The sequence below is a fragment of the Lissotriton vulgaris genome, unplaced genomic scaffold (genome assembly GCF_964263255.1).
Source record: "Lissotriton vulgaris unplaced genomic scaffold, aLisVul1.2 SCAFFOLD_334, whole genome shotgun sequence".
Taxonomy (NCBI): Eukaryota; Metazoa; Chordata; class Amphibia; order Caudata; family Salamandridae; genus Lissotriton; species Lissotriton vulgaris.
In genome coordinates, this window is record NW_028244801.1 from 928,696 (window position 1) to 953,164 (window position 24,469).

Sequence of the window (24,469 nt, forward strand, 5' to 3'; positions counted from 1 at the left end):
TCCTGCTGCCTAGGTTGATCTTCTTCTGCCCTTAATTCCAGTGGTCGTGTCTGTAAAATGACCTCTATAACCCAAAGGAGTTAGGTCCTTTTTGGACGTGGACAAGGCTGGACCATATATAAATGCAAAAAACACACAAATGCCTAGACCACTCTTTTTTTAAAAAAACAAGAACAATTAATGAAGGTCAAGAATACTCTTTATTGAATTCTGACCATGTACTTATATTTTATACCACCGACTTTTTTTACTTTCAAAGTTTTTTAACATATATATTCATTAGCAAAGATGGGACAAACTGTACATATATTTACAATAGGTCTGAGCATGACATAAAGCACGCCCACAAAAAGAATGGCCATCTTTGTTGAGATCGACCGGGATGTGTGTTACATCCAGAGTGACTCGAGAAATAGGTAAGCGCTTTGCCAGATTTGTGGTAAAACCAGGTTGACTAAGCGCGCTATCCAAAGGGGTTACAATGTTCCCCTTTTGTCTTTTACAGTACTCAAACGTGTGTGGCAGAAAAACGCCGTATAACTCACTTTAGATGATCAGGTAAGGGCCTCATTGCTCCAACGGAGCTCCCCAATAAGCTAGAATTGTTTGAAAGGCAGGACAGCAGCATTGAAACGTTTTTAAATGTTTTAAATGTATTTCATGACATGGAGTCTTTGAAAGTGTACATATGTTGAGTAAACTCCCCATACAACGCGAAGAATCAGAAAGGAATCTGCCAACAACGAATACAAAGGTAGGCCACATAATGGCTTTCACACTAGGCTAGAGAGGCTCTAGGTTTGAATAATTTACACTTCGCATTTTCTTAACAGCCCCTGCACCTTTCACTGCCAAAACGTTGGGAAATAAAGAAAGAAAAAGTTCCGAGCATTACAAGAGAGTCTTCCACAGTCCACCTCCTAAATCTGGTATGTAGTCTTAAGTCAGAGACATCGCATTGGTCATTTGTGCAACTTTAATGGAGATAAACAATGAAATTTGTAAACACAAAACTTTATTGTTGTGTTGCTCACATCATACAGACAAAAGAAAAAAGGCCCTGATGAGATTCCAGGAACTGATTTCCAGTAATCGAAAAGCGTCGGCATACTTGGAGGCACAGGCAAACTTGGAGGCACATTTGAAGGAATAATTTACTCACAAGAACTATTTGTTAGCTTTAACACCATGAAAGAGTATCATTAATTTGACTCTATTCCTTACGCTCTCCTTCCTTCCTGCCTTTCTTTTCCTCCTTTTGATTTTGTCCCTCATTTATTGAGATTAAGTACACATCAATTTAATGTGTTTTTTGATGTGATGTTTTTTTGAGTTTGTGTAGATACATTGTGACATATTTTGTTTATAAATTGGTTTTTATAGTATTGTAAGTATATGTACAGTTTGTCCTATCTTTGCTAATGAATATATATGTAAAAAAAACGTTGAAAGTAAAAAAAGAAGTCAAAGGTATAAAATAGAAGTACATGGTCAGAATTCAATAAAAAGAGTATTCTTGACCTTCATGAATTGTTCTTGTTTAAAAAAAAAAAAAAAAAAAAAAAAAAAAAAAAAAAAAGTGGTCTAGGCATTTGTGTGCTTTTTGTGAAATGACCTCAGCAAACCACATATGAACAGTCACTCTTCATTGATGTTGCTTGTTTATTATATTCGTCCACAAAGTAGGAGGCATAAGTTTTGGATTGAGCAAATATCCTTTATTCAGACATGTCATTGGTCTACAACATTCAAAGCTTCTCTCTCTCTTCTCATCAATTCCCTCATTACAAAGATGGTTATGTTTCAAGTTTATAGGATTATAATCGTGTTTGATGTCTATATTTCGGAACCGCATTTGAAAGATGGTAATCTGTATTACTGGCACGTAGTATGCATCAAATGCTATGTTTTAAGTGCAAGTATCAAACAAATAAATACAGATTTAAGTGTTAAAAGCAAATTGAACTTTTTAAATTTAAGTTTTGTTTACATGCGGCAACCTTAATTACATATCTACAAAAACCATGAAACACCACCCGAGCCCACCCACTAGCAGCATGGTCACTTGGATTCCATAAATAAGCAGCTCATTCAGGAGGGCAAAATCTACTCGCCGATGACCTAACAGCAAGAGGATGACAGACAATTTATATTGGAACCGGAGAAATACTCTCATCCCCAGGTACTGAAGGCAAAACAAGATGGAAAGGGCCACCCACAGTATCGAGGTGAAGAGACTGCAGCTGAAGTACAGGAGGAAACGTATAAACCCATACATCCATCGGGACTTTAGGTAGATGTCAAAGTTGCTGTACTTGGTACGCACAAGGTTAGTCGTCCTTATTGGACTGCAGGCGGCATGTAGACATGTAGTGTGGGGGCCATGGAACGAACGAACTCGGCGAGGAATGGGGATGACAGGCATCGGGCACCCCACCATTCACAGAGTTCCAAGGGATGGTGTGCTGTGATCATAGCAGATGTTATCACTCAACACGAAATGGATGCAAAGAGCATTGTAGGGTAGTAACAGCTTGAAGTCCCGGAGAAGATCCTACCTAAAAAGAGATAACAGCTGTCAGCCTGTGTAAGCATGGAAGTACACAAATACATTTTAAATATATAGCTATGAATAGCCACTAACAAGTTAGGGCTCATGCTCTATTGCAGCTCACAATATTCTTGTGTATATAAGCATTTAATTCGATAATATGTATCTAGATATGGGAAATATGTCCAGTAATTAGGTTTATAAATGGATATTCTTTTGGTCTGCTTAACAAATGTACATAATACTTATGGTTATAATATTCTATGCTTAACATGTATATAAATCACTGAATAGTTTTCATATAAGTTATTTGATTAGATACTGATGGTTCTCAGTTTATCACAATATGTAAATTCTATCATAACCAATAATATATACACACATATACACACACATATATACATATACACACGCATATTATATATATATATATATATATATATATATATATATATATATATATATATATATATATATATATATATATATATATATATACACACACACATACACACACACACACACACACTTTCACCCCCAAAAAACAAAGATTACAGGGATGTTATAGTTGTGGTCAGATTTCACTTGTACAAAACCAGTTATATTTAGCTGTTATAGTTAGCTGAGCTAACTAGAACTCGTGCCCCACAATGCACTACTTATGTCCTCACATATTACATCACTCATGACATGGTCAGCGACATCACTGATGACATCTCAAATGACATCAATGACAGCATCCAGTTACCGGAGTTTTAAAAACGTTTATGAGTGTTAAATACATACACCGAGGTGTATTGGTGAATCAGTGGGTGTACGAGTACCTGTATGGATGATTCAGTGGGTGCGTGACTGACTGTATAAGTGAGTGATCAGGTGTCTCAGTAAATGTATGGGTCAGTGACTAGGTTGTATGAATGTCTGCATCAGTCTGTCAGTTGGTGTCTAAGTGGCAGTATGGGTTGGTCAGTTGGTACTCGAGTGGCTGTATAGGTGATGGATTGGTTGTCTGAGTAGCTGTTTGGGTATCTGTGTGAGGGTGTGTGTGATTGCCAGCTGCTGCCCTAAGGGCCCACAACCTAAGCCCTCTATCACCCCACCTGGGCTTACAAACAGAGTTGTTCCTAGACCTTCGGTCTCCTCCTCGCCAGCTCCTCCCACTGATTGTGAATCTGAAACTCTTCCTTTCGCCAACGTCACAAGTCGTCCTGGGCCAACCAGCAGAATCACTCTCAGATCTTTGATCTCACAACCGCCAGCTCCTCCCTTTGACTGAGTCTGGAACTCTTCCGCTGGCCCACGACACAAGCCGACTGGGAATGATCAACAATTGTTCCCAGACGTGTTGTCTCCTCCCGCGGATTCTGAGACCGATACTCTGCCATGGGCCTAAGACACAAGTCGACCCAGCCCCTATATCCGTTCACCAAAGCATGCCAACAAAACCACTACCAAACCACCAACGCATATCACTAAAACCGCTACCAGGACACTGCTCCCCCGCCGTCAAGTGCCTCCTTCCTATACAGATATCGAAACTCTGCATCACAGAGCGGCCAATTTAACGCAGAGCATCCATAACTCCATTCTGGATGTAAAAAAACCTCCACCTCACTGAACTCGCCTTCTCTAAACTCAAACCCCGCTGAACCCCACTCCCCTACTTATCACTGAGCCCCACACTCCCCCATTACCGCTGTCCTTAAGACACCTTCGCACTCGCAAAGTAACATGTCACCTTTCGGAGGAGGAATCTCTAGCTACCCTCTCTTCCTACAACTCTGCCCTGGCAACCCTCAGTACACTAGACATGAATGTCGAACATGCCATTCGCACAGTCGCAATCAACCCCAACAGATCAGCTACTCTCTGCAACAGAAGTGTGGGTGATAGCAACCTAGCCCCAGTACTCCTGTCCGCCCCAGCGCACGACACGCTCTTCAATCCCCCTTAATCTGGCCTCCTGATTAACTGCCGCTCTGCAGTCAAGCATGCCGCCAATATCGCAGATCTCATACTGAGCCAAAACATTGACTTAGCAATCCCGACTGAGTTATAGCTCAATGAATCCTCATCTCAATGCCTAAACCTCCTAGTCCCTCCCAAGTACAATATCGCAAGGCTGGATAGGCAATCCAGCAAAAAAGGGGGAGGCATTGCCTGCATCAACCGCTCTAATCTCCTGGTCACTGAACTCCTGCCAGATACCTCACACTCCTGTGAATACCTCGTACTCTCCATAGGCAGCAATACCACACAACTGTGCAATCAGCACATCTTTTACCATCCTCCAGGCATGAATGACAACTTCACTGACCACCTCATGTAATAATTACAGCCAAGGCTTCCTCCAACTCCATAGACATCTTCCTTGGTGACTTCAACCTTCTCTGAACAACCCCAATGATCCTCATGTCGACGCCATCAAAGATCTCCTGGCCGACCAAGCCCTAACCCAAGTCTGCTCACTCCCTACACACTCGAAAAAAGCCATTCTAGACTGCATCATTGCCAAAGAATCAACAGTCAAGCTTATTGATATAGCCCCTTGTGATTGGTCTGACCACCACGCTATCACTTTCCTACTACCTGGGACCCTCAAAACATGAGCTCCACAACAGGTGATTCCTAAACGCTGGGTTAGAGACACCAAGCACCTTGATCCTAGGGAACTGGCAGCCTGTTGTCAGTCTGACCTACCCCTCCCCCCCCCCATATCACAAAGGTCAATGATCTCAACGATCATTACTCTGGGACCATAACTAACATTTTGATGATCTTGCCCACTAAAACTAAAAAGAATCCAAAGTAAAGACAGAAAGCCCTGGTTCAATGGATCCCTGCTGCAGTCAGAAAGAGTCTGGAGACAGCACCCCTCACCTTCTCATTTAAAACTTCTCCGCCAGGCCAGTAATGCCTACAACAGAAACACTCAACTCAAAAAAAAAAAAAAATGCTCAGATCTGAACTGGGGAATGCCAAAAACAGACCCCGCAAACTTTTCGAACTGGTCAAATACCAATCAAACAAACTGGCCAAAACATTTAAAGAAAAACCCAAGTCACTAATATCATCTGACTAATTCTCCTCCTGTTTCGCTGACAAAATCACATCTTTAGGAAACAAACTTAGATCAGCATGGGGTTGAGAGTGAGTAGCGGTTCTACTTCCTCCCTCTGTGCTGCCTCCCAGGCTTCATCCAAAATCCAAGCACACTGGACCGACGTCAAAACCTACGACGAACACTCCCATCTAGAAAATCCTCTCCACCTTAAAGCCGAACAACCACTTTAATGACCCACTCCCCACTAACTGCCTAGCCGCCGCCTCACAATCAATCATTCCGAGCTGGACTGAAATGTTAAACGCCTCCCTGCTTCAGGGATCCATACCAGACTCTCTGAAAGCTGGCCAGGTCCTCCCCATTTTGAACAAACTGTCGCGGGCTCCTGCTTCCCCTAACAACTTCAGACCTATTTCCAGCATCCCACTATTAGCTAAAGTTCTAGAGAAATGTGTGCAACAGCAGCTGAGCCAACACATCACCACTTCCACCTGCTAGATGATTTCCAATCTGGCTTCAGGCCAGGGCATATCACTGAAACCACCATTCTCCTGATCGTGGGTGATGCCCTCCAAGCCCTTGACCAAGGCAAAGCCTGTCTCCTAACCCTCCTAGATCTTCGACACGGTCAACCATGAGAAATTACTTGAACGCCTCAAACTTAGGATGGGAATGGATGACTGTTCTCGAATGGTTTAGGTCTTTCTCCATAACCTATCACAGAGATACCTAATTAACGGTAATCTTTCTGCTCCCTCCCCAGTCATGGTTGGAGTCCCCCAGAGATTAACCTTGTCCCCCACCCTCTTCAACCTTTACCTAGAACTGCTTGCCGAAGTACCATACACCACAAATATATCATTCCACATGTACGCTGACGATACCCAGATCTACATCAAGATCGCTTCTCTCGAGGAGATTCTCTCCATGAACGAAGCCTTGAAACTGACGGTCCAATTGCTCTCTTCCAATCAACTCAAACTTAACGCTAAGAAGACAGAACTTCTTCTAATTTCCCCACCCAAAAGCAACCCTGAGACTCCGGTATGGATTAAGGCCTTCACCGCCTCAAACTGCCCTCTGACCATCGTGAACTCTGCCAAATCCCTTGGGATTACCCTGGACTGCAACTTGAACATGCGGGACCACATCAATTCGATGGCCAAATCAGCCAGATTCCACCTGAGCTATCTATGGAAGCTGAAACCCTTCTTGGATACTCCAGACCTAAAAATGGCAGTTCAAGCACTAGTCATCTCTAGACTGGAATATGGCTTTTCTACCCTCTCGGGTTTACCCAAGATCTCGGTGGGACCTTTAAAAGTCTGCCTTAACGCTGCTGCTAAACTACTAACAGGTTCAAGGAAGTTCGATCACATTCCTCCTCATCTAAAAGCTCTGAACTGGCTTCCCCTTCAGGCCAGTATCCATCTCAAAATGGCATGTATCCCGCACAAAGCATTATACTCAAACTCCCCTGCATATCTTGCCCAGAAACTTGTGATCTCCGGAGGAACCAGAAACAAGCGGTCCTCAAGAGACCTTTTGCTCCAACCTGCACTTTTTCGGAAAAAGAAAATTTACAATCGGGCCTTCTCAGGGGCCGCACCAAGAATATGGACCTCACTCCCGCCCGATATTAGAAGAATCCCTTCTCTGGCTCGCTTAAAAAAGGATGCCAAAACCTTCCTAATGGGCAAATTCCTCGCCTAAACTGTGCCTCTACTTCACACAGAGGCCTTGCTCTAATTCGGCTCTAATGCATCCAGAGAGTACACAGACACTATCCTCCCGGCACCCCTTCAAGGACCTGGGGACATTCATTTTCTTGTTATTGTATATGTAACTTGTATTTTGTCCCCTTTATCCTTTTGTATCCAGCCCCCCGCCCCCCAGTCTTTTTTATACTACAGCTTGATTCCTGTAAAGCGCTCCGATACCCTACCAGGTCAAGTCTGCGCTCTATAAAATAAGAAAAGTAAGTGAGCCATTTGCTGTATGGGTTAGTGAGAGAGAGAGCCAGTGGCTGTATGTGAGAGAGAGCCAGTGGATGTATGTGAGAGCCAGTGGCTGTATGTTAGGGGAGGGGAGAGAGGGCGGAGAGTGGGGAGAGGGAATGTGTTAGTGGTATATGGGCGAGTAACTGGGTATGTGAAAGGCAGTATAGATGAGTGATGGGGTATATGAGTGACTGAGTGAGTGAGGTCATGTGAGAATGGTTATGTGAGCGAGTGTGTACTGCTGCCAGCGACTGTATAGGCGAGTATGTGTTAGTATTTGTATGAGTAAGTAAGTGGGTGTATGTTTAACTGTATGGGTGAGCGACCAGGTGTGTGAGTAGACAGGCTATTTAGAATTACTTCAAAGGGTGTTCTTTGGAGAAGCTTTGCAAGATTCCTGCCTGTGACCAGGACTGGGGGCCAAGGCCTACCAGTCAACCAGCTGGGTGAGGATGGAATCAAAGGCCCCCTGCTCCTGAAGCACAAGTGCCTGCCAAGACCAGTGTGCCCTGTGAGGAAAAGGAGAGGAAAAGGAGAGCACTGGAGGGAGTGAAGTCCAGTGGGGGGATCCTTGCAACTGGATCCCTGTAGCCGGGTGTGATGAGAAGGCTGCTGCACAGATCGGGTTGTTGCCCATGTGAAGGGAAATGTCGGCGACCCTCGTATGCCAGAGGAGAGCCGCTGTGAACTTTGATGCAGCAATCGTTTAATCGCCCACGTGCATGAGTGAATATAAGGGTTGGGTTGACAGTGGCAGTGTCGCCCGTTCTGCTTGAGGACAACAGCTTGCATCAGCTCAGGTACTCAGTTACGAGCTTTTAACTTAACTGCCTGTAATCAGGAACACGGAAGAATAATTTTAAAGAACGTCATTGGTTTTAAACTACTCGATTTTAAACCACTCGTTTCTGCCTCACATTGTAATACCTGCCTGCATGTTAATTAGTGTATTGGGGGTGATTTAGAATACTTACCAATACTGGGAAGTCAGCGCTCGATGCTGTAGCCTGCCCGCCCTGGTCCGACTCGGCAATTATTGCCGTTGAGCGGAGGGCGGACAGGTAAGAGCCTGACGAACTACCTCACTTCCGCCAGCCCTTCGGTTAGCGGTCTAGCCTCACACAAGGAGGGGCTATTTACCCCCCTCGTCGCCTGAGCGCGCAGCGGTCGCGCGCAGGGGAGCGCCGGAGACAAGCCAGAGAGAAGCCCGTCTGTGCCCGTCCGGGCCCGGACGGGACCAGGGGCTGGAGACTATGGCTGTCCCAACTACCAACATGAGTACCCCTGTTACTGGCCAACTAACATACTCATCACAGGTACTATGGGATCTACGTCCCAGTATAGGTTCCACATGCGATGTTACTTTCCTTTCTAATCTTGAGGGCCCTTTTACATGCTCTGACTGTCATACACATTTTGGCCTCGAGGCAGGGGATAATATTCCTTTGCGAGTTCCTACCGAACCATTATGCTCTACACATAAAACCGACCCCATAAAAACTACCAAGGATCCCATCCCCATAGGAAGCAAACATCTACTATGCAATGTGCGCTCACTACCAAAGCATGCATCACAGGTGTGGGACCTGATATCTACAGAAAAGCCTGATCTCTGCTTTTTAACAGAGACCTGGCTCAAGCCTCATTCAATCTCAGCTATCACTCTGGGCATTCCGTTATAAGGTCTCTAGACTGGATCGTCCACAAAAAATAGGTGGTGGAATAGCCATTGTTTATAGGGAGGAACTAACTGTCACAATATTGGAGGAAATCAGCACCCCTCTGATGGAACTAATGATTTTTAAACTCTGCTCCACCTCCGGGGAGAACAGAAGGGGCGCGGTTGTATATCGACCCCAAGGCTCAAGTGTGGATTTTTCGATCTCACTTATGGAGGTTCTTGCGCCGTTTATTTTAAATGACCAGAACTTGTTATTAGTGGGGGACTTCAATTTCCACAGTGAATTAGAGACATGCTTGGAGGCCAGAACACTTCTTATGGACATGGAACACATAGGTCTTAAAAAGATGAATCAGGGACCCACACATGAAGCAGGTCACACGTTGGATCTGGTATTCTCCAACTCATCTTTATATATGTGTACACCCTCCACTCAAGTAGAATGGACAGATCATTTTATTTTAAAATTCTACACTAAGCCCATGGGTAAATCTAATGCAACGTCCACTTTAGCCACCAAGAGAAGGCCTTGGCACAAACTAACACAGGACACTTTCCGAGAAGCCTATCAAGCTCCTATGATCAATGAGCAAGAGGGAATGATGTCAAATGAGCTCAATCGGTTTGTACATGCTGTCAATAAAGCAATTGATGGCGTTATTCCGTTGAAAGTGTATAAACCCCGTCAAGCAGCCAGACAAGAAGTCTGGTACTCCGAAGACCTGAGACATATGAAACAAAAGTCCAGAAAGCTGGAAAAAGTGTGGAGACAATCCCGGAGTCAGGAGGACAAACAATGTTATTTAACATCCCTTAGATCTTACCATAAAGCTATAAGGATGGCCCGTAAAAGTCACATTGTTATGCAACTTGCAGAGGCTGGGAAGGACTCTAAAGTTCTTTTTCAAATCCTGCAAACTTTCACCAAGCCTGTAGCATGCGAGACGGTGGAGGTTGCTTCACAAGAACTATGTGATGGAATCTCACACTTTTTCATGAACAAAATTGATTCTATTTATGCAAAGATACTGGCCACTAAATCGACTAAAGTAGCCGATCCTAATACCCCCTCTCATAATAGCCCGCAGCGGGACACACAGGCCAATCATTTAAAAAACTTTCCCCCTATTTCCTTAGAGGAAGTTATCGCCCTTACAAAAATGATTAAGAGCGGCAGTCCGCAGGACACCGTTCCTGCCCGTATCATGCCCATGTTGGTTGAAACTCTTGGTCCTGGCATCCAGAAATTAATTAATCTATCGTTAAGTACGGGAGAAGTTCCGAGAGATTGGAAACGGGCGCTGGTAAGACCGTTAAGGAAAAATACCACCATTCCTTGGACGGATCTTGCCAACCTACGCCCCATCTCTCTCCTCCCTTTTATGGGCAAAATGATAGAGAAATATGTTAACAGGCATCTGTCCAGGTTCGTTGAGGACACACATGGCCTGGACCCCTCTCAATCGGGCTTCAGGCCAAGCCATAGCACCGAGACCACCTTACTGTCAGTCGCAGACGATCTACATATGTACCAGGATGGGGGCTACTCTGTCATCCTGGTTCTATTGGATCTGTCTGCGGCGTTTGACACCGTGTCACATGACATCATGACTACCAGACTTGTGAACATCGGTCTGGAAGGTGGAGCTCTGGCATGGTTAAGGAGTTTTCTGACTGACCGCACCCAGACAGTCATCCTGGGTCCCCACCGGTCAGAGGAGTTGGAGATCTCAAAGGGGGTGCCACAGGGGTCGTGCTTAAGCCCGACCCCGTTTAATATCTATGTGGCCCCCCTGGCAAACATCATGAGATCTCATGGGTTCATCCCTATGTCATACGCGGATGACACCCAACTCCTCTTCCCGTTCAAACATCTCACAGAGACGGTCAGGAACTCTTTCTCCTCGGGGATGAAGGCAGTGGCCCACTGGATGGCATCTAACTTCCTGCAATGTAATGTTGCAAAAACGGAAGTGATGCTGTTCGGTGAGGCAAAGCTCCTATGGTCCCCAGACTGGTGGCCGCAAGATCTAGGCCCAGTCCCAGAGCCAAAGCAGGTGGTAAAAAATCTCGGCGTGCGCCTGGATCAGGAGCTCTCCCTGAAACAATACAGCAACCAAGTGGTGAGCTCATGCTTCCATGTGATCGCCATGCTGAGGAAAGTCTTCCCTATGCTCCCTGACTCAACTAGGAGAACATTAGTGCAGGCCCTAATACTGAGTCGTCTGGACTACTGCAACGGGATGCTCCTATCAGCAAATGAGGGAGTTATTGCGAGATTGCAAGTAGTCCAGAACACTGCGGCCCGTCTTGTACTAAATCATCCCCCCCGCACACCATCGAAGCCTCTTTTGAACACCTTACATTGGCTACCCATTAAAAAAAGGGTGAAGTACAAGATTGGATGTACTATACATAAGAGCCTCCAGAACAGAGGGCCCGAGTATCTAAACAGCAGATTCTCCCTCTATAAACCTGTACGGTCCCTGAGATCTAGTGATCAAGCCTTACTACAGGTCCCAAGAGCTAGAAAGACCAGGCAAGGTGGAAGGGCGCTATCCATAGCCGGACCAAGGTTGTGGAACAGCCTCCCTCTCTCTTTGAGACTCTGCCAGGACTATCTCCCGTTCAGAAAACAGTTAAAAACCTTCCTATTCTCCAACTAGTGATATCTGTGTACCTACTGCCACAAGCTGAAAAGGTTTTCAAGGCGCGGAGATACTCCTTCGGGAGGTGATCCTAGCACGGTATAAACCCGTAAATAAATAAATAAATAAATAAATAAGAGACCTCATGAGCCAGGTGAGGCTGCCTGAAGTTACTGCAGTGCTGGTCAGGACGTAACCCATTTGGTGTGGATTCGCAACCCAGGTGGGTGGACATGAAGAAAGATGCAGGTGTGGGTAATACTGATTTGCGGGCCAGATGGCCCTGAGGAAACTTGCCTGTCAAATACTGTGTAAGCGCTGGAAGCCTTTTGCACTTTTAATGTTAATAAAAAGTTGGGCTACTACTGGGACTTAACCTGAATGTCGCCTATAGTGAATGGTGAATATCCACTACTGCAAGGTGAGTGGGACGAAGGAATCTGCCTATAAAAACACTAGAGTCCTGACATCAAGGGACTGTGTGTATTATTTGGAAATGCTGTATTTTACTTTGTGTTCATATATAAATGCTTATTTTTACCTACAAGTATTTGATTGGATAATCATTTATTGCTGCCGAAAGTATTTTGAGTTGTGAGTCAGTGTTCACCCCTATGTCTACCTCTCTGCCGAGAAGCCGTGAACTGCTCGATGGGTGCTACCATTGAGGGTCAAGCTCTGAAAGGGCACTTGGCCCAGTTGCTCAGGATCCATAGTTGGTAAGGTCCCAGGACATCAGGAGTAAAAGGTTCCATGGTTGTGCCCAGTAGCTCCTACTAGAACCGTTATTCTCCAAATGGGGTTCTGACGAACTGCATCACCCAAACACTGAAATAACAACATAGGCTGCCCAGAGTCCACCTCCTCTTCAAAGCAGGTGGCAGTCAGGGCAGCTATTTTTTGTAGTTTTGTTCTGTTTACTCATCTCAAACAAAATAACAACCTAAGCTGGACAACAAGACACCAAGCGCCAGTACAATGCTAGACTTGGAGACAAGGAGATGCAAAAATGATCTGGAATAACATGCCCACCAAATCTATAACAATAGGTCTCACATTGGTGAAAGTTAGAGCAATTGGTGGTGTTAATGCGAAAGGTTTTTTCTTACATTTTTTGGTTTAGAGTTGGCAGGGCCCTTTTGTATTGATATGAACACAAGTTGTCAAGAGTCTGCAGGCAGAGTCTTGAGGGTAGGAAATGAGATGTGGCCAAAACAGAGAAGGGTCGGAAGCGGAACTCCTGCTTAATTTTGCTTTAAACCCTGATAAATAATGCTTAAAGGGCTCCAACTGAGAGCATGGGAATGGATAAATTGCCCGGACAGGAATGAGATTTTGGAATGATGCTGCATAAAATGACATGAATGTGTTGATTAAATAAAAGCTGCGCGTGATAATTTATGAAATGCTGTGTGTTTGCTAGTGTGTGGGCAAGTTACTTGAAAAGTAGATACCATACTTTCACAAGCATTGCCTGAGCACAGCGAGCTACAATAGGAGTTTATCTGCCCTCCTTTTACTGCGTTACCCCAGATTCCTACCAGGCCAGACTTTTATTTTGTCATAGAAAAGCAACCAGCAACAGCCTGTGCCTAGTGTCTAATGTGCAAGCGTAATTACGGGCCGGGGCTGGTTTGCCAGGAGATGCGAGATGGGCTGTTGCGTTAATGTGTTTAATTTGCTTGTGCCTTTGGTCTTGCTGGACACACCGCAGGCACCATCTATACAAAGACTATGGAATCTTCCGGAAGTGGTAGGCCACTTTCGCTGCACGACATGCAAAGCCTGTCCTACGTGCTGGGAGACTAAACAAGTCATCCACAACAATGTAACTGTAGACCTTAAATCTTTTTCAAATTGCAACTCAAGTGGAGTTATATATGCAATCATGTGCCCATGTGAACTTATGTACATAGGGCAAACCAAACAGAAGGTCAAGAACAGAATTTTCCAACATTGTAGTAGAATTCGATGTCAGACCACAGGGGCATCTATGGTGGAACACTACATGGAAAAGACCCATACACCTGAATCCATGAAGTGGGGTTGTACTGGAAAAGATCACTCTGATCACTCCGGGGCCACGGGCGGTAATCTCAATTCCATCTTAAACATCAGAGAATGTAAATGGATGCAAAAGTTCAACACCATAAATGGTGGTTTAAATGAACTAGATGCAAATTTTGCACAGATGGCAGGACTCGATCCAGAGTAATGATAGGTTATACCCATACTCTAGATAGATTGGTACCACTTACCGATTATACATCTCAGGCGTTAGAAACCAACCTACACACAGATAGCTAATTAACATTAGCAACCCATGCCAGCTATAAGGTAACATCCTTAGTAGAATGGCGTACAACACCTCTACGCCCTTAGACGTAGGCCCACCCATGCTTACACTATGAATACAACACAGACTGGCAATAAAAATGTTACGTTAAAAAACAAGCATGATACTGTTATAAACCATTGATAAATTTGAGTAACTCCATGATGTCTAAATATGACTGCCATCGTATGAATAACTACTCTGTGAGTTTCTTAGCTCGAAAGATGAATATGTTTACAATACAAAGGCTTACTATGGGTGATCCAATTGCTACAAGTTGAATAATGATATGTCGAACTTCCCGACTTAGATGCTGTGTATCAATATGTTTATATATACAGATTTGTTATAGGTGATCTAACTACCATAAGATGAATAACGATATGTTCAACTCGCCAACTTAGATACTGTGCAGTAATATGTTGATATGACATTGGTGACATGATCTCCAGAAAGTATAAGAATGATTGACAAGTTTACACAATGTACATTGTTGATATCATGGTCTGGCATTTATTGCTATGAACACTGCGAGTCCTATGACCATGGGTGTGTGTATGTATATGGAAGTTGAAACATGCATGATATAAGATTGTCATTCAGACACCCTGCCTTAGAGCATGAACCGTTTCTCCACATATAGTGGAACCATCGAGTGATAAGAATGGCCCCCTTCACATGAATTGTGGCTCCCCCTCACAAGACGTATTTTCATAGAATCGGACATGACGGAATGTAATGCAACTATTTGTTCCGCGGTGTGTTCACCCTTTTGGGTTTCAATACTAGTAAAGTTTCAAATCACTCTTTACAGAGAGTCCCTAACATTACGTCAGGACATACACACAGAGCAGCCGTTGATTGGCTGCCTGTGGCGAGCCCCCGCACCCAGCATCTAGCGGCAGCACCGCGCGGACCGCATCTCCACAATCTTGGAGGACGCGACGCGAGCAGTCTGCACCAAGACCCATTGCAGGTATGTGGGCCTTCCGAAGCATCTAACACGGACCTAGCAGCTGTGCCGACCCTGCGGTGATACGCAATGTTCCCGCGAACGGTATTTTAATGACATGAAGCTCATTACCGAGATCTATGGGCTGTTCGGCCATATGACATATGTTTAACTGCTTCAGCAATACGATATTCCAAACAGGGTTCTGCATATATCTTTTCACTTACTAAAGCGTAACAATTATACTTGTTTTTCAAGGTTAATTCCATGAAGGAAATCATATTGACGAAACACAGTTGATTTTGAAGTAAATCTATGCAGTAAGAAGTATAATAAATGAACTTACGTGTGGAATAAATACAGTTTAAAAAAATTTTTTATTATGCATATCTTACTCATTATATTAAGTTAATCTGGAGAAATATGAAATGTGGTGTTTGTAATGTACACGTAAACAAAATTATTGGAACAATACTTCTAATGAACTCTGACCACTTCCTTTTAGGTACTTTTGTCAAGATGAAGCGCAAAAAAAAAAAAAAAAAAAAAAATTCAAAGACTTTGCACCTGTCTTTGGTAAAAATGAATTGCGGAATGTCGTGCTAAAAACAAAAACAAAACAAAAAAAAACACACCAAAAAAACCTTCGTGTTGGGCGAGCGCATGCAACAAAAGAAAAGACGAGCGCCCACCATTATTAAAGATCAAGCATAGCGTGTGTGCGCAAAAAAAATTAAAATGTTACGTTGCACGCTAATACAACTAAAACAATAGAAAAACACACCTAAAATTACAAGAATAACATGTCGGGGAAGTGCCGTTGGGGCAGTGGGTAGCTGTTGTGTTTGCAACTGCAGCTACGACTAAGAAGTCATTACCAAAAGAGTGCTCACGAACTGTAAATAAAACATATTCAGTAACAACGGCAGTCCTTATGGGAGGCTACAAGAGTACAAAAGGAGGGACTACTAAGCAAAGTAACCAAAGAAAATAAAGCATTTACAAAGGACAGTCACAAGAGCCAATTGAAAACACGGGCGGGCAATGGGCAGAGCTTAAAGCCCATATCCTGAATACAGCATGTTTCAAAGAGACAGTGCAAGCGCTGCTTAGGCAAGAACAAGCATTTACAATGCAATAGGTCTCGCATTTGGGAGATTTTGAGCTATTGCCATTGTAAATGACAATGCCTTTTATTTAGGTTTAAAAAACCTGCAATAATAAAAAGATAGTCATTTGCAATACCAATAGGTCAAAGTTTTGAAAATGCGAGACCTATTGCATTGTAAATGCTTGTTTTTTAAAGCGCCACGGTTTGGGCATAGTCTGCCGGGAATTCTACACTGGAGTACTTTCCATTTCTTCGTGGCGTAGTCAGTCTGTGTGAGCCCGAAAATAATGGGCAGATGAGGTCAAGGGTGGTGCCTAAAATGCATCCTGATGTGACAATTGTATTGGTCACAGTGGGGGTAGGCAGGGGGCCTCCTCACAAAATAAGGTGTAAATCGCATTCGAGCAGCAGGGCCACCAAAGGAACCAGTTTTCAATTGCAGATTGATTAGTCCTACAGTGTTGCTTTGCAGGCCCCCAGACAAAAGGGAAGGGGGAGGAGGTCGTGGCAACTGCAGACACCTTCCTTAATGTGAAAAACAGGGCTGGACAATCACACAATATTTTTTTAATGCAGACTATTCCTGCCGTCCTGGGACACAGGTCTAAAGTAAAGAAGTAGGGGAACGGTCTGTATTAAATTAAAAAAATAGGGGCACACCATGCCCTTCCGATCCCACCCACTTCTATCACTGGGTGTTTGCAATGGTTCACGTCCATTTAACACCCTTTCTCACAATGTGACACAAGGAATATTTGTGCCATGAAAACTACACCTTTTATGATGGAAAGAGAAGCAGGCTTGTCCAGCAGTTGGGCATGTCTCGCCTAGGTTAGTGTATGCACCGGTCGACAGCAAATGTAAGCGGTCATGTTTGAAGTGCGGGCCTGCAGCAGGGTAGAAATACTAACCATGCCATGGCAGCCTAGGCCCGGAGGCAGACCGCTCTAAGAATAATTAACAGCGCAATAACAGCGCTGTTTGTTCAGTTACGCTAAGGACAGTTTTGCGCGCTTAAAGAAAGGCGTTAATTTATTAGCAGGTCTAGATTTCACTCTCACATTTTGTAAGGCTGCCGCAAACTCACAGAGCTAATGTGGCACTTATGTACTAATTATACACAGCACCTCGAATGTGCTCCCGCCCTGCTGCATGCGTCAATCTCACGGGACACCAGAGTCACCATGGCTTGTTCAATCAGGGACACAGATGAATGGAGCACGAGTGACCCAGAGGCTTCTGCGTCACAGAACCTGCGGCAGCAATCAGAGGCACGCCGCCTTCTTCTCCTCGCCCTGCTGCAAAGAGGGGGTTTGCAGCAAAAGGAGAGGGTGGCGGAACAGCAGGCGCTCTGCCTCTGCAGCCTGGTTGTTGCGTTTTTCAGAATTTCTCCTGGCAGCACTTTGTGCGCAGAGGACAAAATCTTTGCTGTGCAATCAGCAAGGGGGTCCTGGCAGATGCGGCCTGACATATAGCGCAGTCGCGGCATTCTCTGTGACAAGTGGCGTGTTAGCCGAGCAATGAAGTAGCAAAAAATAAAATAAAATAAAAAATAGATGTCTTGTTAATCACTCCCTGTTGCCTGCACTCTCCGGCAGAATCATATTGCTTTACGCAGATGAGCGCCTCGCGATTCCTTCAGTTTAGCTGTTGAAACGGAGCAGGCGCCAGCTTACAACGCTGTGTCAACAGGCACCCGAGGGCCTTCAAGCCGGCGTCACAAGACATTCACTATTTAAAGTCCTGCTTTTAGCTCAAAATCAGTAGCTGTCTTTGGAGCTTAATTACCGCCCTTCCCATAGGGTCCGGCGTGCGCTGCAGAATAGAGGCGCGAGGGGAGACGCGCATATGGCAGCAGGCCGGGATACGTGCGACCAGCTCCTCAATGTGCTGTCCGCGGTGGGAGCGCTTGAAAGTTAAGAGACCCGTGAGCGTGCACATGGGCTGTCCGGGTGCCGTGAGCGTGCACATCCCTGTCCCCCTTCGGCCACCAAACAGACGACTATAGGTCACGCCAAGGGGAGCAGCGCATACGCTGCATCGCTAGGCGAAACCTAAAAAAGGATCATAGGACAAGCCTTCAGAAAACAATAACTCATGGCATAAAATGAATAAACCACCCCACAAATGCTTGGCCTTATATATAAATGAATTGGAATCACACCTATGGGCACGTTCACCCTGTTCAGCATTCTGTTTTAGGCTCTCACTATAAAAAATACCTCTATATACATACATCACGAAGAAGTATTGTTGTGCCTTTGTGTGCGATTATGCATGATGAATCTGCGGGCCTTAAGAGGGAGGTTATTTTCCTCTTGAATGGGTGCGTATACTATGTAAACCAAAGACTATTTAAAGGACTTATATAAACAGAATAAGACTATACATTCTTTCATATTTACGGGTCCAGTGCTTTCTTCGATATGGCAACAGGCCTTCTAAGAACCAAACTTACAAAAACGATTCAAAGCCTCGTCGGGGGTAGTATGTGCTATGTAAACACAGTACTTCTGCCAGTCCCTAGTCACCATCAAGGTATCATTTTCTGCAAGCTACTTGGCTCTGTATATCCACTCTCAAGCTTCATATTCCTGGGCTGAGGGCAGTGCTTTAAATGGACGGGTACTGTCAGGTACTGAGTATCAGCACTTTTTATTTTTATTTTAAAGAGAGTACCTCCTTTTCTCAGTATAGGCTGAGTACCTTTAATAGGAGAGTACGGACACGTTTAATTAGTGAACAGGTACTCTGAGATAGTGAGTGCCAAAATCACAAACATGCAGAATTGTCTCGCTCTTGCCAAGGTTAGGGCACTTAGCAAGAGTGGGAATTATTGCTCACATTATTCAACATTGGCTGAGCGTTTCAATTCTACGGTGTTGAAGAATTTCTGCAATGCGGTTCTGTCATCTCATGACAACTACCTGCGAACGTAAAAGAGCATCGAAAACAAAGGTCCCTATACCACACAAAGTAAACAAGGAAAACTGCCAATTTTACAGCACACAACCGCGCGGGTGTTACCTTTGCTGCAGACAACCAATTAGGACACAGCTGTTTCGTACATTCTTTATGCCCTTAACAAGTGTCCTGAGTTGGAAAGTTAGTGTGCGTCTGGGCATGCACAATATCAGTTTGTGGCAGTTTTAGTGCTTTTCATGCAGCGTATGTTTGTGGGAAAGGCTCTGACGTCACATAACGAAAATGGTTTAACACAAATTCTTCTATGCATCAAAATAAAGGGTTTAAGACTTGATAGTATTCTTTCTTTTGTAAATTTGAATTCATTTTTGTATAGTAAAGAAAGCAACAAATATCAGAAGCGGACACAATAAGTTACTTATCCGGGAAATAAAGTTAGAGCAAAATTAGCAGCAAAGCTGAAACCAACAATATTGGCAGTAGAAAGACAAATCAACCACGAATTCAATACAAAGCCGTGCAACTGTGCAGGAGGGCACCATACAGGCAGAATTAAAAGGAAAACTAGGTGGGCAAGTCATGTGAAGCAGTCGCATCCACCAACCAGCCCGGAACGGGATCCCAGATCCAGCCCCGCTTACTCCTCCGAGGATCGTTCTCAATTAGCACCATCTCCAACCTACTTATTCTCAAGAATTTCCGCCACCAGATCCACTGACAGGGAGGCCCACCGGAAAGCCAGAAACATGCCAACACGAGTCTTTCCAGCAAAATAATATAATATATATATATATATATATATATATATATATATATATATACACACACACACACACACACACACACACACACCAGACCGGTAGAAAAGAACAGCTGGTGAATGTCCCAACACGATCAGCTATGACTGCAAGGTTAGGAATTCTATACAACTTGCCAAAAACAAATTCCAAATACAAACGTAAGATAGAAAAAGATGCAAATCATGAACCACATTGGCATCCATGAGCCCACAGTGGAAACAACAGTACTCAGGCAGTAGCTTCAAGCCAAATAGCAGGTGCAGAGTACAGTACCAGTCATTGACACATTTGAGATGATATACCTTAATACGCGACACATTCAGCGCTAAGTGAGACAACACATTACTGCACCAGAGATCAGCAACTGTTACTTCCGTATTGAGCATATCGCTCCACTTATTTGCCCTCCGCTGAAACTGATCCTCCAGATGATCCTGGGAAGCTGATATATTAACTTATAAATTAGCCTAATGTTTCTCTTTCATGGGGCCTTCCTTATAATAAGGTCCATGCCAGGGTTATCAGACCAACTCAAATGTTTTTCCTGAAGACTAAAATATAGTGCTGCAGCTAAAGAGATCTATAAAAGACGGTGTTGGGAAGAGAGAACTGTTGCTGTATATTCCCAAATGAGGATAGATCATCTCCATCAAGTAGTTCACCTAATTTTGTAAGATTAACCCTACTCCAAATCTCACTAAAGCGGTCATGAATACAATAAGGACGATTAGGATTATAGCCCAGATATGTGAGCCGATTAAGCGGGTGATAACACAAAATATGCGCTTAAGGGAACTCCATATAAGATGAAAAACGTTTAATGTCTTAAAGAGAGTGTGCTTAAAGTATAATGTATCCACAATACCCACACCTTAGACTATAGATTCGCCAAGCAGAAGAAAAACTCTGAACATACGCCCCAGTGGCCACACTCCCCAACACAAAAACAATCTAAGTCGTGACACTTCATCATTATGAAGTTAACATCTTGGCATATGCGGATGACATAGCCATTTTGACGCCTGCTCTGATCGAAGGCCTATGTGCAGTGGCCAAATCATTCGGAGAAGTGGCTGGGTATAAGGTAAATTCTGACAAGACTCAGATCTTATCCAATGTGGCTCCTTTTGGTCCCCAACATTAACATTTTGTTGATCCCAGAGAAAATTATGGGAAGCTGTAGCAACATTCCATAGAAGTATTTCTAAATGTAATTATTTTTATTTGGGCCGTATTGGTCATTGCAATCTTATTAAGATGCTCCCACTCCCTCTGTATATATCCCACTTTTCTCCCAGTGGCCTGCTTTACTAAAGTGGAGTAACTCTGGCAGTAGTTTATTTGGTGTTATCGGAAGCCTCGCTGTAAAATCCAGTTCCGATAGCCTAAGGAAGATGGTGAGGTCTTACTTCTGGTTCAGAGGTTTTATTATTTGGCATCATTTTCACCCCGTGAGGCCACTTGTTTTTTTTTTTTTTATTACAAAACACTACAAACCCAGACTAGGCTCATCGCTATAGAACACTTCTTGTAACCTATCTCCACCATTTCTTTTCTACACTCTCTCTTTCTATCATCCTGTCCTTAATCGCCCAGCAAGTCAATGTAAAGAGCTGCAGCTAAACATGTATACAAAGTACCTGTAACTACTGCAACACCAACCACGTTTGGCTGGTACCGCGCAACGGAAACGCTAATGTACTTGTCCTAAAAAAAAAAAAAATGGTTTGAAATAAAAAAAAAATATTTGGCATCATTTTTTTCAAGACTTGATAGCTTTCAGTGCCTTGTTAAAAATAGTTTTAAGAACTGGCTTAATCTTTCATTAGTTTAAAGGCTAATACAGTTTTTTTTTTTGGGGGGGGGGGACTGGTGGCGCTGGAGTTAGTCATTTGGGATTTACATACATAAGTTGCAGCCTACCGTGAACCCAGTGCTCTAGGTACGCGTCTCAAAAAGCTGTCAGTGAATGGTCTTCATGCACATAAATACTGCTAAGAATTATTTCACAAGACCTTTGGTTTTGATGCAGCGCTCCAAAGGGTGGGCAAACTGACCCACTTAGATCTTTTAAAATGGCTTGGACTGGCAGATAAACACAGATCTCAGCAGCAAGTGGTTTAAACATGTACGCCATCTACTCTGCATCCTAGCCTGACCCTTGTGAGTTACAAAGAGATATTTTCAGCAATGGAAAAACCTATCCATTCCATGTCCTTCAGTACCCCCATCCACACCAGTGGGCAAAAACTGAACAGTTTGCTGAGCTCAGACAACAATACGCCAGCATTCAAAATAGAACACCGGTAATACCAAATGCGAACAAGAAGGGCGCATGTAATTGAAAATAAGACAGAGAAGCACAGCCATGATAGCTGTGAAAAGGAGGGCAGTGGTAACTAAGAATTTCCTGATCTTAGTGTGCATGCCAAAGACTAACCAAGTCATCATAGCTGAGCTGAACCTCTAAAGAAGTGAGAGAACAATGTGCATACTTAAAATAACAGAAGTATCTTTAGAGTCCACAGATATATCTAGTAACACTAGTGACAGATAACATATTTGTGTTGCCTACCTCATAGGTACTCATTTATCGACCTTGGAATGGTAGAAGCTTAAGTGAACCCACGAGAACAAGTGATCATGGGTTCGAAAACAGGCCTCTAGGCTAGAATAATTAGTCTTTTGATCCACGATGCCTGGTTTATGCAATTGGCTATCAGTCTTTAGCGCTAATCGCATAGCCTCAAATGCTTCAGTGAACGACCTTTTCTAGATTTGTACTTTGAAATACGGGGCCATAATCCCATTTGCGGAGCCATGAAACTATACCTTCCTCTCAACGTCCAGTTATCGTTTCTCCCACAAGACCGAGTGAATCACGTCCTCGCCCGCCGTTTGCTGTGCAGTCTATGCAAACAATAATGCATTCTACCACCCCAGATCACTCGGTTTTCTAAGTTACTGAACACGTTCGTCTTTTCACTCTAGTCTAATTCACGGAACTTCGTCTTTCCAGAGGCATATCTTTGCACAGCAGTTCCTCCCTAGGAATGTCCTGTAAGTGTTCAAAACTAATATTCACCGCCTGTACCTTCCCACCCTCCCTACAGGCTGTTCCATGCTTATATTTCCCTATATCATTAGATAGTCGTAGTGTGCTGCACGCCCTGCCGCATCTACAAGGCCACACTACGACTGGGATATGCCGCCTGGAGACATGGCTCACATTGCACTGCCCTTGTTCAGCCCTCCAGTTAACATCTAAGAGCTTCTGGCTGTCAGGGCACAGCTGCGCACCCTCTAGAGTATTCTCAGGGACCTGTGGGCTGACGTATTTCTTGTCAACACTGCTCCTCCCATGCCCATGGGGTATCTTTTCACCTATCTAGGCTGTTAAATCTCCTGCAGATGTACAGTTACCCCACCTCCATTCTCCCTCATGATCCTGGAGCTCGAGGACTCTCTGCCCGGTCTGCGTACAGCCAGAACACCGGCTTCTGCTCACAACTTCTCCCCTTCTGAAGTGCACTGGAACTTGCGGATGAATGGCACCCACCTCCTTGACTTTGGACCAGACGCCCGCGCTCCCCTCACCCGGAGGCGGGCGAAAGAGGACGCCCCGGCCCAGGGCAAGCAACGGTGTGGATGGAGCTGTCCATGGCTCGTCCCTGTGGGTACCAGACTCCGAGGGGCGGGGCCCGGGCGCAGCCTCCCACGCACTCACGCAGCGCAGACCAGCAGCGGCACCTTGTATTTCCTGGTTTCCAGCACTTCCGCGAACGTCACGGAAATAAAAGCACAGTTTCCGGTCTCAATCTATTAAGTGTGGAAATGAAAGAAGGACAAAGCAACGAAGGAAGTCCTCGAGAGCGGAAAGACTGAAAGTTGAAAGGAGGAAAACAACACGAGACCAATAATGCAAGACTTGGCAAAAGCAGCTGGTCTCAATTGGGCCGATACGGGTTAGAGCAGTAAACGTATAGCTTGTTACATTACCGTTGTCTCCGCCTTTATGCAAACCATACCTGCCAAGGTTTCAGATTACTTATGAGTGACATTTTCAGAATGTTAGTGTAATTATGAGTGACATTCAACGACAAAGCTGCCAAGGTTTCAGACTGCTTATGTGTGACACGTTCATAATTTCAGTGTAATTATGAGTGACATTCAGTGAATATGAGTGACACTTTCTTGCGAGCATAATCAAGCAAGGAAGATGAGGAAAACATAAATAACAGAAACTACACCTATTTGAGCAACAAGAAACTCTAAGAAGATCTTAAAAAGGCTTGCAAAACACCTAATCGTACTGCAGACAGCGACTCACTGCAATGAAGAGCTCTCAGCTGTACTAACTTTACTTATGCGGCTGAACTCCATTTTGTGTAGACAGTGCGAT

At 44.2% G+C, this 24,469-nt stretch overlaps 1 protein-coding gene across 2 annotated transcripts; it reads right to left on the bottom strand.

Annotated features, from left to right (window-relative positions):
• Positions 1-1,696: 1,696 nt before the first annotated feature.
• On the bottom strand, positions 1,697-23,818 carry LOC147666725 (transmembrane protein 250-like). Of its 2 annotated transcripts, none has more exons than XM_086948928.1 (2): positions 23,496-23,818; positions 1,697-2,554 (listed from the first exon to the last, which is right to left on the bottom strand). In XM_086948928.1, exon 2 carries the CDS (start codon positions 2,438-2,440, stop codon positions 2,006-2,008), a length of 435 nt encoding a protein of 144 aa, XP_086805054.1. In that variant the 5' UTR covers positions 2,441-2,554; positions 23,496-23,818; the 3' UTR covers positions 1,697-2,005. The 2 variants fall into 2 exon arrangements, with proteins under 2 accessions (XP_086805054.1, XP_086805053.1); XM_086948927.1 differs by having other exon boundaries at positions 1,697-2,558.
• Positions 23,819-24,469: the final 651 nt, after the last annotated feature.

Coding starts and splice junctions, on each gene's coding strand:
- LOC147666725 (XM_086948928.1), bottom strand. CDS start 2,440: ATGGTGGGGTGCCCGATGCCTGTCATCCCCATTCCTCGCCGAGTTCGT.